Source organism: Pongo abelii, chromosome 1 (genome assembly GCF_028885655.2).
Source record: "Pongo abelii isolate AG06213 chromosome 1, NHGRI_mPonAbe1-v2.0_pri, whole genome shotgun sequence".
NCBI lineage: Eukaryota > Metazoa > Chordata > Mammalia > Primates > Hominidae > Pongo > Pongo abelii.
The window spans coordinates 16,064,664-16,083,583 of record NC_071985.2 but is presented as its reverse complement, the minus strand read 5'-3'; the positions used below and the strand labels follow the sequence as shown (position 1 = coordinate 16,083,583).

At 39.5% G+C, this 18,920-nt stretch overlaps 1 protein-coding gene across 3 annotated transcripts in view; it reads right to left on the bottom strand.

Annotated features, from left to right (window-relative positions):
- The window catches only part of PCNX2 (pecanex 2), a 327,055-nt gene that overhangs the window by 251,250 nt on the left and 56,885 nt on the right, over positions 1–18,920 (bottom strand). For 2 of the 3 annotated variants that reach the window (XM_009232501.4, XM_054561349.2), the window contains exons 9-10: positions 17,251–17,386; positions 7,669–7,814 (exon numbers count right to left, since the gene is read on the bottom strand). In XM_009232501.4, coding sequence (XP_009230776.3) covers positions 7,669–7,814; positions 17,251–17,386 — 282 coding nt within the window. The remainder of the gene's footprint in view (positions 1–7,668; positions 7,815–17,250; positions 17,387–18,920) is intronic. The other variant, XM_054561362.2, reaches the window with a different exon arrangement.

The window sequence follows — 18,920 nt, the reverse complement described above, 5'->3', positions numbered from 1 at the left end:
TATCTCTTATAGCATCTCATTGTATGAAGATATCACAGTTGGTTTATCCATTTGCTTTTTGACAGATATCTTGATTGCGTCTGAGTTTTGGCAATTATAAATAAAGCTGTTATAAACATTCATGTGCAGTGTTTTGCATGGATGTAAGTTTTCAACTCATTTGGGTAAACACCAAGGAGCATGATTGTTAGATCGTGTGGTGAACAATAAGTTTAGTTTTATAAGAAACTGCTGAATTGTCTTCTAAAGTAGCTGTACCATTTTGCATTCCCACCAGCAGTGAATGAGCGTTCCTGTTGCTCCACATCTTCACCAGCATTTGGTGTTGTCAGTGTTTTGGATTTTGGCCTTTCTAACAGGTGTGTAGTGGTATCTCATTGTTGCTTTAATTTGCAATTCCCTAAGGACTACTGATGTTGAGGGTCTTTTCATATGCTTATTTGTCATCTGTATATCTTCTTTGGTGGGGTGTTTGTTTAGGCCTTAAGTCCATTTTCAGGTTGTTCCTTTTTCTTACTGTTGAGTTTTAAGTGTTCTTTGTATACTGGATAACAATCCTTTGTCTTTCAAAATATTTTCTTCCATTCTGTGGAACATTTTTTAATGAATGAAAAAATGAGTGAAAAAGAACCCGAATCTAATGCTGACACTTGATGCTTCAATAGCTAACAAAAATGAGAGAAACAGTAAAGAGAAAACTTCTGAAGAAATGAACAAATGCATGAATCATTTGATAGGGACTTTTTATATATAATTTCAGACAGATAGCTATAGAGATGATTGATTGATAGATATGTATAAGATTTCACAGATTCAAAGAAATAGAAAAATAAATAACTATAGTAAAATAAGTTTGGAGCTGGGGCTGCCAAGAGGCATAGCCCTGGGCCTCCTACACAAGGAAGGACAGGGAACTCTGAGGACAACAGCCAGGAGAAGGAAAACAATGGGTGATTTGGTTGACTGAACTGCAGCTGATATATTACAGAATAATAGAATAGGGTAGAAAGATAATATAGAAATATACAGAAAGGCTGAGTATTCAGATAATCATGAGGCTCAAGTTGAAATTTTTTTTTAATCTGGGGAAACCAAAATATATTTGGCAAAAAGGAAATTGTGGGTATCTTTTATTTTCCACTGTGCACTTTTAATAGTGCTCAATATATTTGGTGTGTTGAGGTCCGTGAAATTCATGATGCTCATAACATTTTGATGGATACTTAAAAATATCCAAAGGTCTTGGAAATAAAATTTCAAAGAAAAAAAAAAAAACCTTTTTCTGTTTGGGGAGGGCAAAGAATAAGGTTCCTAAAAAGTATTTTTCCTCCAAATTCTCCTCTGCCAGGATTCAATTCCTCTGCCCCCAGGTTCCCACTCCTCTCTCCCTCAGTTTCTTGTTTATCTATTTTTAAATACTGGGTTAAAAAGTTTACTTGCCAGGCAAAGAGTGACGTGACTAAGGCTGTACTTTTGAAAGATTTATCATGCAGAGGTTTACAAAGTGCACTGGATGGGGAAGAGAACAGAGCAAGGATAAACAAAACTCCCAGGAGAGGTAATGAGGGCCTGGGAAGCTCACATGGCTGGGGAATAGGAAAGGACCCCTGACTCGAGGACACAATTCAGAGTGAGGCTGACAGAACTCCAAATGGATTATGGACAATGAAGGACTGACTGAAAGAATAGATTACTCCAAGATTTAAAAACCTGAGAAGAAAAGGATCATGGCAGAATCCATGGCAGAAATTAGGAAGGGGAGCCAATTTGCAAAGGAAAATTGGTTTCTTCCTTCACGCAGCAAAAGTGCTCCACACTGCTCTAGCTGCTCTGACATCAGTGAACAAAAGAGATGGGAGCTTCCTTTCCTGTGAGTGGTGCCATAAGTAAGTATCAACAAAAAAGTTCAATAAAATATACAATATATAAACATAAATGCAACAGAAAAAAGAATAGAACCAGGCGAGAGAAAAGGTGAGGGAGTTGGCACTGCAAACGTATGGGAGACGAATGTTCCATGCACAGGAACTGCCAGTACAAAGGTCTTAAGCTGGAGGATTGCCTGGCGTGCTTGAAAGACAAAAGGAAGGCCAGTATGGATGGAGAAAAGTCCACAGGGATAGTGGGAGATCAGGCCAGAAAGCAAATTAGTGGCTACAGCATGGGGGACTTGAGGGCATTGTGAGCACTTTGATTTTCTTTTTTTAAAAAAATTAATTAATTAATTAATTAATTAATTAATTAATATTATTATTATACTTTAGGTTTTAGGGTACATGTGCGCAATGTGCAAGTTAGTTACATATGTATACATGTGCCATGCTGCTGCGCTGCACCCACTAACTCGTCATCCAGCATTAGGTGTATCTCCCAATGCTATCCCTCCCCCCTCCCCCCACCCCACAACAGTCCCCAGAGTGTGAAGTTCCCCTTCCTGTGTCCATGTGTTCTCATTGTTCAATTCCCACCTATGAGTGAGAATATGCGGTGTTTGGTTTTTTGTTCTTGTGATAGTCTACTGAGAATGATGATTTCCAATTTCATCCATGTCCCTACAAAGGACATGAACTCATCCTTTTTTATGGCTGCATAGTAGTCCATGGTGTATATGTGCCACATTTTCTTAATCCAGTCTATCATTGTTGGACATTTGGGTTGGTTCCAAGTCTTTGCTATTGTGAATAATGCCACAATAAACAATGGGGAGCCGTTGCTGGGCGGTCAGCAAAGCAGTGATGTTGAAAAGCCATATTGTGTTGGGTTAAGAATAGTGTACAGGGGCTGAGCACGATGGGCACCTGTGATCCCAGCTACTTGGGAGGCTGGGGCAGGAGGATCGTTTGAGCCCAGGATTTTGTGACCAGCCTAGACAACAGTCTAGGCAAATGAGTCTAGTAACGTGAGAAGTGAAAAATAAATAAATAAATAAATAAAAATAAAAAATACTATACAAAGAGAATGAATGGATAGAAGGAGGGAAGATGCTATTGCAGTAACCAGATGAAAGATGAAACGGCTCAGACCAGGTGGTCACATTAACACTGAAAAGATGCAGTAGATCCACTTGGGAGGAACAGTGAAAATAACTTCCTGTAAGAGACTGAATGCAGATGTGAAAGGAAAGAAAACTCAAGGACGACTCCAAGATATTTAAGCAGAGAAACCAGAAGGATGGAGTTGTCATCACCTGAGATGGAGAAGACCACAAGTGGAGCAGGCTTGGGTGAGGCTGAGATGAAGAGCTCCGTCTTGGATGTGAGATGTCATCCTGATATCATGAGATGTCAACTTGGTAGTTAGATATACAAGTCTGGAATTCTGGAGATGAGTCTAAGTTGGTGATATAAATCCGAGTGTCATTGGCATATTAAAAGCCATGAGACTGAATGCCATCACCAAAGAAAGGAGGGCAGATAGAGAAAGAATGGAGACCAAGAGCTTTGCAGCCACTGGGAACTTCAACATTAAAGGGTCAGGAGGCAGAAAAACCTGTAAATCTTCCCTTCCTATGTAGCAGTGACGAGCAAGGCAGAAGGAAAACCAAGAGAATGCTGAGTCCTGGAAACCAAGAGAATCTCTACCAGGCAGGAGGAGAAATTAACTCTGTCAAACACTCCAAATGAGTCTAGCAACGTGAGAAGAAAAAGATGGAATCAATGGTGACCCTGACAAGGGCAGGTTCAATGGAGTTTTGGGGTTGGGGAAGCCTGAATAGGACAGGATTATTAGAGAATGAAAGAAGAGCAAATGGAAACAAACACAGGCAACCCTTCAAGGAGTTTTGCTGCAAAGAGGAGCAGAGAAACAGGACAGTGGCTGGTAAAAAAGTGGGGTAAGACAGGATTTTTAAAAAAAATACTTTAAGTTCTGGGATACATGTGCAGAACGTGCAGGTTTGTTACATAGGTATACATGTGCCATGGTGGTTTGCTGCACCCATCAACCCGTCATCTAGGTTTTCAGCCCCGCATGCATTAGCTATTTGTCCTAATGCTCTCCCTCCCCTTGTCCCCCAATCCCTGACAGGCCCCGGTGTGTGATGTTTGCCTCCCTGTGTCCATGTGTTCTCATTGTTCAACTCCCACTTATGAGTGAGAACATGCGGTGTTTGGTTTTCTGTTCCTGTGTTAGTTTGCTGAGAATGATGGTTTTAAGACAGGATTTTTAAGGATGAGAGCTATAAGTGTGTGTTCTCATGATAACAATGATGACAATTGGTTTAGTTTGAGAAGCATGAATGATTTCCTCTTTACTTGTCATATAGCTAGTTACCTCTCATTTTATATCTCAGTTTGTATGTATCCTCCTCAGAAAAGCCTTTGCCAACCACCAGTTCGAGCATCAGTGCCCTTCCCTCTCAGGTCTCTCTATCTCAGGCCTTTACGTGTTTCCTTCATGGCACCTATTACAGTTTTCTCTCCTCTCCCAGTAGAAAGCAAGTTCCATGAGGGCAGAGACAATGGCTGTTTTATTTATCATTCCATACCCAGTGCCCAGTACAGATCCTAGCATGGAACAGGTGCTTTGGTTAATATTTGTTGAATGAATGAAATGTTAAAATGATGCACAGAAGGGCAACTTCTTATTTCAGATGCCGACCTGATTGACTAGATAAATGAAAATAAACCCTCAGTATTTTGCAGGAAAGGGTAATGGCAAGATATGAAATAAGAGAATATAAGTAAGGAGAATAGGACAAGTCCAGAAACATCTGAGTAGAATAGGTGGAGAACTGCAGGCAAATAGCTAGGCCTGCAATGGCAGGAACCATGAAACTACTGCCCAAAGACAAAGAAAACATTTTTAAGGAAGAACAGCCTGACTCTCTTGAAGAATGTCAGGCAGAATGACTTAATCTATGGGAGTTTATAGCAATGATTAGTGCAATTTTAGTGCTTGTTACCCACTGCTTTCTTCCGCTTCCTGCCTAGCTCTTACAGTTTGTTTTTATTACGCATATTATGCATTTTTACCCAGCTTCCCCAATGATTCTGACCCGCAGTCCTGTTTGGGGATTATGCTCTCCTTGCAAAGGTCCCAAACAGCTCAGTTTTTCTAGGTCAGTATTTTGGGTTTCTTCCTCCTTCCTCACTGTGAGCTGTGAGTTCATGTAGTCCCTTTCCTTATTTTAATTGACTCTAAACTATAAAACCAGATCACCAATCCTGCTAACTGATGACTTTAGGTAGGCTTATATGGCTCTGAATTAAAAGTGATGTTGCCTCATTCTCAGCAAACTAACACAGGAACAGAAAACCAAACACCACATAGTCTCACTCATAAGTGGGAGTTGAACAATGAGAACACATGGACACAGAGGGGAGAACATCACACATCGGGGCCTGTCAGGGTCTGGGGGGCAAGGGGAGGGAGAGCATCAGGACAAATACCTAATGAATGTGGGGCTTAAAACCTAGATGATGAGTTGATAGGTGCAGCAAACCACCATGGCACATGTATACCTGTGTAACAAACCTGCACGTTCTGCCCATGTATCCCAGAACTTAAAGATTAAAAAAAAAAAGGGATGTTGCCTATGAACTAACAGTCTAAGTTTTAGTGTCTGGATTTGACATCTACTTTGGCTATCCTAATTTTATTTATTTTTAATTTTTCTTCTTTCTGGGAGCTTGGCCACATTCCAAGTAATAATAATAATAATAGGAGCCACTAATATTTAAAGAACTCTTTCAATGACTAAATTAATTTAATCTTTACAACCTCCCTGTGTGTAGATTATACCCATTTAACAGATAGGAAACGGATGCACTGAAAGGTTTCATAGCCATCCTAAGCTCACAGCACTAATAAGTAGTAGGGACCGGGTTTAATTCCCAAGGCTGACTTGAGTCCAGGGATTCCCCAACCAGCTGAAGGATCTATGGATAAGGGAATGGTGCTATTGCTAGGTCATCCCTAAGCACAACATTTAAAAACTGATTGTGACTTGCCAGAAAGGTGATTAAAATAATAAAAACATAAGCTTTTAAAAAGTGCGGTCATTCTCATCATCCTTCTTAGACCTCCAATGGATTTCCATTGAATTGTTTGTCACCAAGTAGATTTAAAAATAACAAACAAATCTATAGATATATTTATTTTTGTTTTGACATGAAGGGTTAATGCAAGCTAGTCCAACTTTCAATAATTTCTTTTTAACAGAAAATAATTAATATTTCAAAAATGCCTCATTTACCAGAATATACTATCTTGGATTTTTAGTTAAGTATTAAATGTTCCTTCTAAGTGTGTGCCCCTTGGGTAACATAGTGTTGTTAGCAAAACCATTATCATTCCATTCCCTGACTTGTGGGTCCTGAAATTTACTGTTGTAATTTTGCATGACTATAGTTTTTTTCATATGTGATCACACTATTTAAGACATTACTATAACAACCAGTCACTGGGGGACCAATGACAACAAGACAGGCAACCAGTTTTTCCACTGCCCCCAAGGGCTGGCATTAAACTGTGAAACTCAGCAATTGCTTATGGCAGCATTAGTAATAGCATCTGAAATTTTCAAGCCAACCATGTAGTCAGTGCTACTCAGCCCTTCAACATCATAAACTGTTATGTGCAAATTTTGAGGTAGGAAAAGATACAAATGAGAAGCCCCCACTCCTTAGGCCCATCTTCATCATGTTTTCTTTTTTCTGGGTTGCAGGGGAGATTAAGTTTTGCTCTTGTTGAGCAGGCTGGAGTGCAGTGGCACAATCTCGGCTCACTGCAGCCTCCGCCTCCTGGGTTCAAGCAATTCTCTAGCCTCAGCCTCCTGAGTAGCTGGAACTACAGGCATGCACCACCACACCCAGCTAATTTTTGTATTTTTAGTAGAGATGGGATTTCACTATGTTGGTCAGGCTGGTCTTGAACTCCTGACCTCAGGTGATCTGCCCCCCTCAGCCTCCCAAAGTGCTGGGATTACAGGCGTGAGCCACCATGCCCAGCCTCCATCATGTTTTAACTAACCTTAACTTCTCCTCCTCTTTCTCCCTACCCAGTAACCACAGGTACAACCCCACAACATTTTGCTGTATGGAACTGTGGTAGGAAGAGATGAGAAAGAGGAAAGGAGATTAAAGGAAAAATTAAAATTCAAGCGAGTGTACATCAGATACAAGTGAGCAATAAGAAGGAAAAATTAAAATTCAAGCGAGTGTACATCAGATACAAGTGAGCAATAAGAATCCAAGGTGTCCGGGAAAGAGGCAGAAATCACCCTACTTCAACTTCCCTCCTCTCCCCATGCCCACACCCAGTCAAGCCAGGCCCTGTGCTACAGATGGGCCCCAAGCTTTTCCACAAAAATGGGGCAAGACATGAGTACACCAAAGCATGCTACTGTGCCCAAACGAACCTTAAATACAAATCATTTCTTATTTCTTATTGTAACTTATTATTTCTCATTATCTCTTATTATTAATTAATACGTGAATTTATTATTAATACGTTACTTATTGTAACTCTCTTATTTCTCATTGTAACTGCTAAACTACAATTTGTTAAGTCGTCAGGGTCTTATTGCTTTAACTTTGGGTTGTCAGCAAAGGAAGCGTACAACTTGAAAATAGGCAAGTGACAATTTTCTCTTTGAAAGCATGCAGCGGGCACTGTCACGTCCCCGGTGTGCCTTCCTACAGCACGTGTGCATGCTCAGTGGCTTACCGATCAAGTAATGCCAGCAAGGTCAGTCGATCGTACCAGACTTTAATCCACTTGCCAGGGAAAACGATAAATTTGTAAAACTGCTCTCGATTAAATTTTCCTTGTGTTGAAGAACATGACGAGGCTTCCAGATCCTGACTCACATGCTTTTAGATACCAAAAGAAACAACAGAAAAAAGGGTTTCATGTTGTCATGTCATGGCCACAAATATATGTATACATATACACCATAATTAAAAAATACAAAAAGCAGATGTTCAAATTCTGATATGTAAACCAACATATTTCATTTAAAATAAATACTCTAAGAAAAGGATAATGATCAACAAAAAAGGGCTTTTCTTACCAACATACTTCAATTCCTTTACAATGTACGATTAAAATTATGCTACTCATCACATCAAAATGCTACTGCTCATTAAGGCCAAGAAACTGCTATAAAAATAGTTCTTATGAGAAGCAGGAATTCAATAAAAGATCTTAAATGACTTCATTTCTGAAAAGTGTGTTAATGTTGAGATACATATTCAAATTGTACTAAGAGTAAAAAGATTTTCATTGGCAATATATAGGTTATTGGTGAAGCCTGCTATAAGAAAAACTGAAATATTTATTGAAAAAATCTAAATGATTAAAACTAAAATGTGGAGAATTTAGACCCAGATAGTAAAAGTTTTAACCCCTAATTCATCTCTTATTAGCTCTAATTCAGTGGAAAAGAATTCAAGTTTGAAAAAAACAATTAGTCTTCATTGATTGGTCTATCAAATACTTAATGAGGGATTCTTAGGAGCCTGGAACAAGGTTGGGAACACACAGTTTTCCATGCAGTCCCCCTAGTGAAGATGTTGGTAATAGAATGTGTTTAGTTAATCCTAACAGTGAGGTCCCAGATGAAGTGGGGAGCCTCCTATTGGACATCCCACCTGTGTTTTGTCTCCTGTTCTCCGTGTACAGAAGCTGTTAAAACCAAAGCTCCCATGCAGTTCCTCCTTCACTGTTTGATCATTTGCTTGTCACTTCTTGCTACTATCTTAAGCCTTCTCTAGATACCCCAGCCCCCTGCAGAGCTTCTATTTCTAACCTCTATAGATCTTTAATTGTGGGTGAAAAACAAATATCATAAAATTTACCATCATAACCGTTTTAAGTGTAAAGTTCAATAGTGTTAACGATATTCACATTGTTGTGCAACAGATCTCTGGAACCTTTCATCCTGCAAAACTGAAACCCTATACCTGTTTAGCAACTCCCCAACTCCCCATTTACCCTCTCCCCAGCCTCTGGTAACCACCTTTAGGTACCTTATGTAAGTGAGATCATATAGTAGTTGAACCTTTTTCTGAATGGCTTATTCCACTCGGCATAGTGTCCTTAAGCTTCATCCATGTTGTAGCATGTGTCAGAATTTCCTTTCTTTTTAAGGCTGAATAATACTCCTTGTATGTATGTATCACGTTTTGTTAATCCACTCATCTGTCAATGGATATTGAAGTTGCTTCCACCCTTTGGCTATTGTGAATAGTGCTGCTAGGAGCACAGGTGTGCAAATATCTCTTCGAGCTCCTGCTTTCAATTCTTTTGGACATACACTCAGAAATAGAATTGCTGGATTATTCTAATCGTATTTTTGTTTGGTTTTGCCTTGCATTTTTCCAACATGGATTTAAGGTTATGATTTCCTCTAGGCTGATAAACATAAGACAGACGAGATTAAAAAGAAGGGCAAAGACAAGACAGGGATGAGTATGGGACAAAGAGCAGCGGTGGAGGTGACATTGGCTTTTAAAGGACTTCTACATTTGTCTTTGGCTTACAAAGCACAAGGTTATACATGGGCAGACTGCACAACTTTTTTCCTAACTTAGGGGAAGTCACTGATGTCAAAGTGCCTGGCATGCATTCATTATAGGCCACAGCAGGACTCTCCAAGAAAGCAAATTTTACCATCTCTCCATTTCCAGATGCTAATCTGCTTACTCAGCCTATGGAAAATGGAGTTATTCCAGATATCAAATATTAATGCAAAAGGCATCTGAAGGGAAAGTTGATCTATCATGAAGGCAATATACAGGATGAGTTGGACTGAATGATAACAGGAAAGTTGAGATTATAAGTGCTACTTGTGCCTGGAATTCTATTTCAACACAGAAGAGAGCTTTGCGGAAACTGTCTGGTGTAATCTCAGCAGGAACAGCTTCTTTGCATGATGATGAACTTGTGGTTTATAGCAAACCTCCCCCCACAAGGGAGTAAAAGGACTCCTTGAAGCCACATGGACAAAGAGTATAAATAAGAATTAGGTGCACAGGAGCCCATGGTTTACTGTCCTTGTTATGTAAGAATCCATGTATGAGGCATAAACAGGTCAAGGGTAAGCAACAGCTAAGACGAGAGCATCCCTTCCAATAGGAAGAAAAATGCCTTCTTAAAGTGGGGTTTCATACGATACCCTTAGCTGTTAGGAAAGGTCAGTATGTAAAAAATTACATGAAGACTATGACTGCATCTTTTTAAAAACTTATTAAAGATTCCAGCATACTGTGCTGTTTATTGCTGTTTAAATGAAAATCCTTGCTTAAAAAAAAAAAAACCTCTTCAAAAATTAATGAAAAAAGAAATTATTTCACTTCTTTTATGAGAAAAATTTCATTTTTTGCCTTAGATATCAAAGAAGCCCAGAGCTACATGTTTTGGTGAGTAACAACAATTATTCTTGGCCTATTTTCTGGTACCAAATTCAAATTCAAATATTTCTAATCATTTTAATATCATTCGTGTTTTCACTCATCGAACAAAATCGTTATTGTGTAGGTTATATAAACAAAATGCTATATGTAATATATGTTGAAAATTGAAAACATAACAAGAGAGAGTTTCTACCTTACAGAGGTTTAGAAATTTCTGGGAATAGGCAAGCAAACCAGTCATGATAACATCATCACACATGCATAAACGTATCTACATCTGTGTCTGTGTATGGAGAGAGAAGTGAGTCACGAGAGAGTGTAGGACTGACATCCTGGGAGAAGGCATGGAGTAAAGGGGTCTTGGGCATTCCCTGGACTGCATCAGCAATTAAGGGGCTCACGTAAGTGAGGACCTCAGTGGAGTCTGAGAAGGAGTTTCATATTCATCACTTTTATCTTTCACTATAAGTGATCTAAATAATGAAAAAAAAATGAATGCATGGACAAACTGACCAAAAAAAGATGTTTATGTCTCTGATTCATTAAGCCTTGCCAAAGAATAGGGGAAGTCACTGATGTCAAGGTGCCTGGCTTGCATGAGGGCAGTGCAGCTGCTTCATTAAATGCCACTGCAGAACTCTCCAAGAAAGCAAATTTTACCATCTGTCCATTGCCCAGTAAGTCGGGCCTGCAAGTTTAATTCTATTATTCTGAGAAAGAGCTTAGGAAAAGGGAGGACAAAGGAAAGGATAAAAGTTGAACTTAGGTTCTTTTTAAAAAACAAGATAATTGCATTTACACACACTCCCCATATGGATTAGTGTTTATATCATAATATCCAATGTTCATTTAATGAATTTGAATTATCAAGAACAACTTACATTATTATCAGTATATTCTTCTTAAGAAGGCAGGGAAGGATAGTGTACCTTTTAGAAATATTTTTGGTGGAATTTTTGAAATCTAAGAATAAAAGACTATGTCTTCTGATATACCTGAGAAATTCTACTGTTCAAATAATGCTACTTTCAAGAGTTCCAGAAAACAAATAAGAGTTTTTGATGATATTAGTAATTGCCACCAACTACTAAAGTCAAAATTTTGCCATATATTATCTCTAATCCTTAAAAGATCACAATAGCTCAGTTTCCTAAAAGAAATTGAGGCTCTGAGAGATTAGGCCACTGGTCCAAGGTCCTAGATTAGGAAGAGATTTGCTGGAAGCCAAAGTCTGGGCTCTTTCTACAATCGTGCTTAAGGGGGCCCAGGTGAATCAACACATCAAGCAGTGCTCATCAGTAAAGAGAAAGCTATCTTCACAGCAAAACAAATAGAGTTCAAGAGACAATACATATAGTCTCATTGTGAGAGAACAAGTTAACAACACAAATTTGAAAAGCAAACTAGATAATAGAAACTGGCAAAAATAAGATGAGGAATAATGGGTTACAAATAAAAAGTTATTTAAAACAAACTTAAAGTCAGATTTGTGATTTTGAGAATGAACCATATCTAATAAAAACTAAAACAGATAACAGGCCCTGTTATGTGAAAGAGAGTAAGTGATCAGCTCTGTGGAACCTCCCCAAAGTCAGAAAAGGCACAGATGGTTTTAAATTATTGGCCTCTTTTCTTGGGGGGCGGATATTGAAAATAATTAGAGGTTCTCAGGTTCTCAGAAGGTATCTGTAGATTTTATCTGAAAGGGCAGGGGAAAGGGAGAAGGAGTAGAAGAGTGAACAGTAGACAGAAGAAAAAGTGGTCCTTTGGGGAACTACGTGTAACTCCTAACAGCTATCAAACTCAGCACTGGGAAGGCAGGGTTGGTAGGGACTCTGGTGTCAGAAGTAGAATTTTGAGAAATCACAGCAGTGGCTGCCAAGGAGGATGTGAGCATTGGAGACCCTAATAGTGACAAAAGGACAACTAGGAAGGAACACTAGGTCAGGGTCCCTTCAATGCCCCAATTTCCTGTACTCTCTGCACTGCAGTTTCCTTAGATATTCAACCCCCAGATGAAATAATGCCTAACCTGAAGACTTCTCTTAAAGACAAAATGACATCAAATATGAGAGTACCTAGCCCAGTGCCATGCCCATAACTTGTGTTCAAAACATACAAGTGGAATGTGAATTATATCTGGATGTGAACAAAACTTTGAGGGATAAAACATATTTTTTAAAAGTAGAATTATCCTATTACAACAGTGGCTATGTTTAGCAGCCAAAATTCATAACAAATCATGTAGATTCTAAACCTATTACAGATAGTCTCTGACTTACAATGGTTCAACTTTATGATTTTTTAACTTTACAATACTGTGAAAGTGATAAGCATTCAGTAGAACATCAATAAATGATATGAGATATTCAATACTTCATTACAAAATAGGCTTTGTATTTGATGATTTTGCCCAACTGTTGGCTAATGTAAGTGTTCTGAGCATGTTTAAGGCAGGCCAGGGTAAGCTATGATATTCAGTAGGTTAGATGTATTAAATGCATTTTCAACTTACGATATTTTCAATTTATGATGGATTTATAGGGACATAAACCCATTCTAAGTTGAGGAGCATCCGTATTTAAATGAACTTCTGAACATGATAAATGAAAAAGATGCAAATGTTACTTTTTCTTTTTAAAATATTAATATACTTTCAAATAAATGAATATATATGATGAAAAATAAATGTTACGATATTATAATTGATGTCTCCTCTTTTTCATCTCTATAATTATTTCAACTGTTTCATCTTTTAGTAAATGCCAATATTTTTATAAGTTCTTGTTAATGTTTTAATGATAGTAAATTGTGATGTAAATGCTACCTTTATATCTACCTAGAATAACGGTCAGCCAGGCCTAGTACTGTGCTCATCTTTGCAATTCTCACCAATTCTCATCAGTTTAGGACCAATGCAATGCTTGACCTTCATGCTATCCATAATGATAATAATAATAATAACGCCACTATCATAGACTTGCATAGAGCTTTAGAGTTTACAAAACACTTTCACATACAATACTATCTCATTTTTTAATGTAAGACAAGCTGAATGAGTTGGAGACCATATCCAGGTGAGAGTAAATGGAAGCGGAAAATGCCGTATTCCTACAGATCCTATGCTGCCCTTGGGTAGACTGCACCTGCCTCTCAACCATCAGTGTAATAAACAAAATGCTTCAAGGTGATTACTCAGGTACTGGCCCATAATATACAGGGACAATGTAAGATTTTAAAAACCATGGTAATGAGTCTACAGAATATACTCTGTGGGGTTAGAAGCAGATGATGGATAAACTCAGTGACAGAAAAGTACCAGTTTATAACATGGATTCATGCAACATTTTTAATTGGCAATATTCAAAACCCCTGAATGCCAATCTTGAGTTCAAACAACAGGTTTTCACCAGTTCCAACCATGCCCCAAGCTCTGCCCCTCCCTTTGTGCTTGAGAGCTAAACTCTACAGCTATGATGATGAAAAATAACCTCCTCTTCTCCTTTGTGTGTGTGTGTGTATATATATATTTTTTAAGTGACCAGCCCTTCATAAAATTGACAGCCCTTCCTAGGAGCTCCCCTTTTGGGGATACTTCATTCCCTACACACATACTGTATTTGTACCAGGGAGGACTTTCAGACAAGTCTTCCTCTGGCCTTGGCTCACCTCCTGACCACCCGCCCATTAGAGCCTGCAGAATTCTGTCCTTTGCTAGAAAGAGCTTGCAGAAAGTTGCGGGGAAGCACTCCCAGAGCTCATGTGCTGCACTTGAAGGAGAGAGGCAGGGAGGATGGGGGAAGGAGGGGATTAAAGTCTTGTCTTCAGAGCCTTATCTCCTGCTTACTTTTGCTAGTCTCTTCTGAGAAACAGCTCCCCTGTGCCTCCAGGCTCCGGTAACACTGAGCACACCTGCTTTCAGGCTCACCTCCAGGCCCCTTTGGCCAGGTTGTTTCTCTGTCTAGATATTCTTATCTCCTTTTATTTGGTTAACTCTAACTCATCCTCCACATTTCAGCTGAGGTGTCACCTTGCTGAGGAAGCCTCTCTGATCCCCTATTTCCTGGCCTGGAGCTTCTCCTGTGTCCCACACCACCAGAGCCTATTCTAATCAGAATTTCTGTTGTATAGAGTTGAACTGGTTGGCTGGCTGTTAAACTTCTTGTAGGCAGGGACTGAGTCTTTTCACCATTGTATACCAAGCTTCTAGCACAGAGCTGCTGGCATAGCCAGCCTGCAGCAAATATTTGTTGGATAATGACCAGAAAACCTATTTAATTTTTATTTTGTGGCCGAAACCTAATTTAATTTCCTGGTGATATCAATTATATTTAGAAATCAAATAGTAGAACTACATTTTTTTTCCCAATATGAGACTTTGTAAATATTTTCTTAGCGTCTAAACATGAGCCTGGTTAGCAATCTTCGTTTTTCCTCTTCCATACCCATATATAATAGAATATAGAACTTTAAAAATTTTTACTTAAAGTAAGTTTAAATGGTTGAAGCAATGAATTTGGTTAAGTGTCTAACAATAAAACACCACAGATGAGTTGAGTTTTTATGCATCATCGTGACATTTATGGGATTACAAATGTAAAATAAGGAATGGCAGGAATGTTTCTGATTTATTCTTGCAGTATTTACTTATTTTCAAGTTTCTGCTCTAACCGGGATATTTTTGAGATATTAAATCAATGGATGTATACCTTTGATAATCTAAAGTTTCTAGTTTCCTCTAGCTCTTTTACTCATGAAATCAATGGCATTCATGTCTTCCCAAGCTATCCTGATACTTTCATGGAACCTTCTTGAAGGTTCAACACTAAAGTTCTGGAGAGTGGTAGGGAGTTAGCGCTTCTGGGCTTATCTCAGGTGAAAATGCAAGTTCCTCAGGAAAGCCCGTATTCCACAGGGCCCCCACATACTAGGGCTGTGGTGAGAACTACATACTGGCAGCTGGGGGTGGGGCTGGGCAGAGCTCACAGACCTCGTACAGGCTGATGGTGTGTGCAGAACACAGCTAGGGCAAATGGTAGGGTCTCCGGTGGTCAGTCAGTGGCAGATCCAGCACCTCACCCGAACCAGGCAGGTACAACACACGATACACCCGGTGACTGGACTAAGGGGATGCTCCCCTCCTCGGAAGTGCCCCTCCCTGGTCCACTTCCACCCACAGGTTTAGGAATCCTATCCCTAACACACAGAGGCCCTGGAAAGGAGGAGAAGGAGAGCCTGAATACATCAAAGAGAAGAGAATAAACAGTCCCAAAACACTGATTCTTTGAATAAATTAAACACTTGTTCACACAGAAACTCCAAGACTGAAAGGGCTGAGTTACCCTAATTAGCACTTTTTTTGTTTGTTTTGAGAGAGGATCTCACTCTGCCACCCAGGCTAGAGTGCAGTGGTGCAGTCATAGGTCACTGCAGCCTTGAACTCCTGGGCTCAAACCGCCCCTCCACTTCAGCCTCCCAAAGTGTTGGGATTATAGGCGTGAGCCACTGTGTCTGGCAACTGGCACTTTTAAGTTAAGTCGTCCCTACACTCCCCACATCAACAGGAATAAGAGCTCAGAGCAATATGTGGTCAGCTAAAAGGTAACTCCACACTTTCTTTGCACAGTTGGGTAATGGTGTATAGATTTCAACCCGCTGTATTTTGTGTTTGTTTGTTTGTTTGAGACAGAGTCTCGCTCTGTTGCCCAGGTTGGAGTGCAGTGGCACGACCTCGGCTGATTGCAACCTCCGCCTCCTGGGTTCAAGCAATTCTCGTGCCTCAGCCTCCCAAGTAGCTGGGATTACAGGCACGTGCCACCATGCCAGGCTAATGTTTGTATTTTTAGTAGAGATGGGGTCTTGCCATGTTGGCCAGGCTGGTCTTGAACTCCAGACCTCAGGTGATCCATCCACCTTGGCCTCCCAAAGTGCTGGGATTACAGGCGTGAGCCACTGCAGCCAGCCACATTGTACTGTTGAGCATCCTTTGGAAAAATGTGGCTAAGCAATCATAAAAATATATATATATAATTATATTATTTTTTCAAAGATGAGCTTTTCTAGAATGAACTGAAACATTTCCAGGAAAAAGGTAAACAGAAATAAAGAAACTTGACACTCACATGACATCATCCCATCTACAATCCTCTTCTCTCAGTCTGTACCAATGGAAACCAATCTTTCTTCAAGGCCTAACCGAAGTATTTCTTCTTCTAAGAAGCCTTCCCCATTACCCCTCCTCCAAAATGCCCAAAATTAAATCTGCAGCTCTAACTTCATGTCTGCGTGTTTCACTAACCTCCCATGTTATCTCTGGCTTTGAATCCTTGGCTTTGCCTCCCAAGAGTCTCATTAAAGGTTGACTGGATAAATGAATGAACATTAATAAGTTATCTCTTAGTAAAATAATGAAAGGCTTCACATTTTTAGACCTCTTGATGATAATGTCACTTGCCCCAAGAATAAAGTCTCCCTTTAAGTCAAATATTTAAGAATCTTTGAATATTTAATATACAAGGCAATAATAAATTAAAAAAAAAAAAACAGATACTTTCCAAACCATGGGAGAAAAAGGCAACCTAATCCAGTGAGCTCTTGTGAGACTTATGCATCCTTGCAACCAAAAATCAATGTGCATGAATTTCTAATGCATTTGAAAAGCAACAGAGACAGTGGCAATCCTGTTAATATCAACCCAAGGTTAGCTGCTATCTATCTGATTTCCTTTCACATTCAGTCAGTAGACTGCCTTGCAGTGATATATCAACAACCCAGTGATGCAAAATTCAGGGAAAGAGCTGACTAAACTTGTCAAGTAATCCAACCTGGAAAAAGGTTTTAAGATCCCCCGTTTCTAGAACATCCACAAACAGCAATTCTGGAATGTACGTACCCGTGGGGTTTCTGACTGGGTCCTGCGAGCCACCATCAGTAACAGCTGTTGCTGAAGGGCACTGACAGCAGGGTCCCCAGAAGATGGATCTTGACTCTCAGAAGTTGTGGTACTGGAGGAGCTGACCTGCATCTCTCTGAGGATGGGCAAAACAAAAGCTTTGGTTACCTGGTAATACCAGAAGTCATCTATTTATTATACACAAACACAAGGACAATAGGAATGCCCAAAGCAGGTAGTGGATGAGTCTTTACAACCTTACATAAACAGTTAAGAGTTTAAAATTATGTATACAAGGCTACCTTCAGGTAGAAGGTCAATTACTCTGCATACATTGAAATTACTCAGGCTTCCCAGGGTTACAGTGTGTCATAGGGCAGGTAGGTAGATGCCTGGTGTTCTACAGATGACAACTTTAATTTTTAAAAATATTTAATGGCTGGGGAGGCCTTAGCAACAAGTTCTAGCCTCACATTTTGTAAAAACAAATAGTGGGCTTGATAATTCTCCAGACACCAACCAGGAAGAAACAGAGACGAACACCTCTGCTACCTGACTGCATCTCCTCTCCACCACACCCCAAAGCAAGGTAAATACATATTAGACAAAAGAAATGTGTTGGGTAATTGATCAAGAGGACATTACGGAATTAGTTGTGATCTATATCTAAAATAGTTTTATTATCTTTAATCACACACAGATTGACAAGACTTAACAGTAAGCAATCTCATTTTTACAAAGGAAAAAATCCTGGCATTTTTTTCCTTTGTCTCAGAAAGCAAAAACTAGGACATACTTCTCTATCTGATTTTCTAGTAGGGTATCTGTAACTTTTAGGAGACAATGTTGGCTGCCTACTCAACAGGCATTTCTCACAGAATGTCTCCTAACATAACTCCATTTTATTAAGTCATCCAAGACTGTGTGCTTTGGAAGAGACATGAGGTCCTTCCCTAGCCCCAGGGAAAAATCCTGGTCTTTAAGCCATTCGCCCTGGCCAGAGCTTGGCTTTGGAATGAGAAAGAAACACAACTCTAAGAGGTCACTGGGGAGCAAAGAAGAGTTGGCTGGGATTAAGAGAGCTCTTGGACAAATTTTTCTATAGTTCTTAAGTAATAACAAAAGTAAAAGACAGTCTTTCCCCAGGCCTTTACATGATTCGTGAATAATAAATACTGCTATCATGATGGACAAACTTGAGTACTGGAGAGCTGAGTGATGGAAGGGAACTAGTTTTTTTGATGACAGCATTAAACCTCTGAATTCACCAACCTTGAACAGATCATATCTTTGGGCTTCTTGTGTTCTGACATAATACATCTCATCGTGCAGCCCATTTTGTTACAGAAGCTTACTTGTAGCCCAAATCACACTGTCTAACACAGGCTCCTTAAGAATGCAGATGCTACAGTAACATAATTCCCTTCTGATTTATAATCTACACCTTTCATGATAAAGTTTCTGACAATCTTTTGGATTCCTAACTCCTTCCTATCATATTCATAAACACACCAATAGTTATTCTGTGTGAATGGTGTTTTAAATACTGTCATACAGCTGGGCACAGTGGCTCGTGCCTGTAATCCCAACACTTTGAGAGGCTGAGGCAGGAGGATTGCTTGAGCCCAGGAGTTCAAGACCAGCCCTGGCAACATGGTGAGACCTAATCA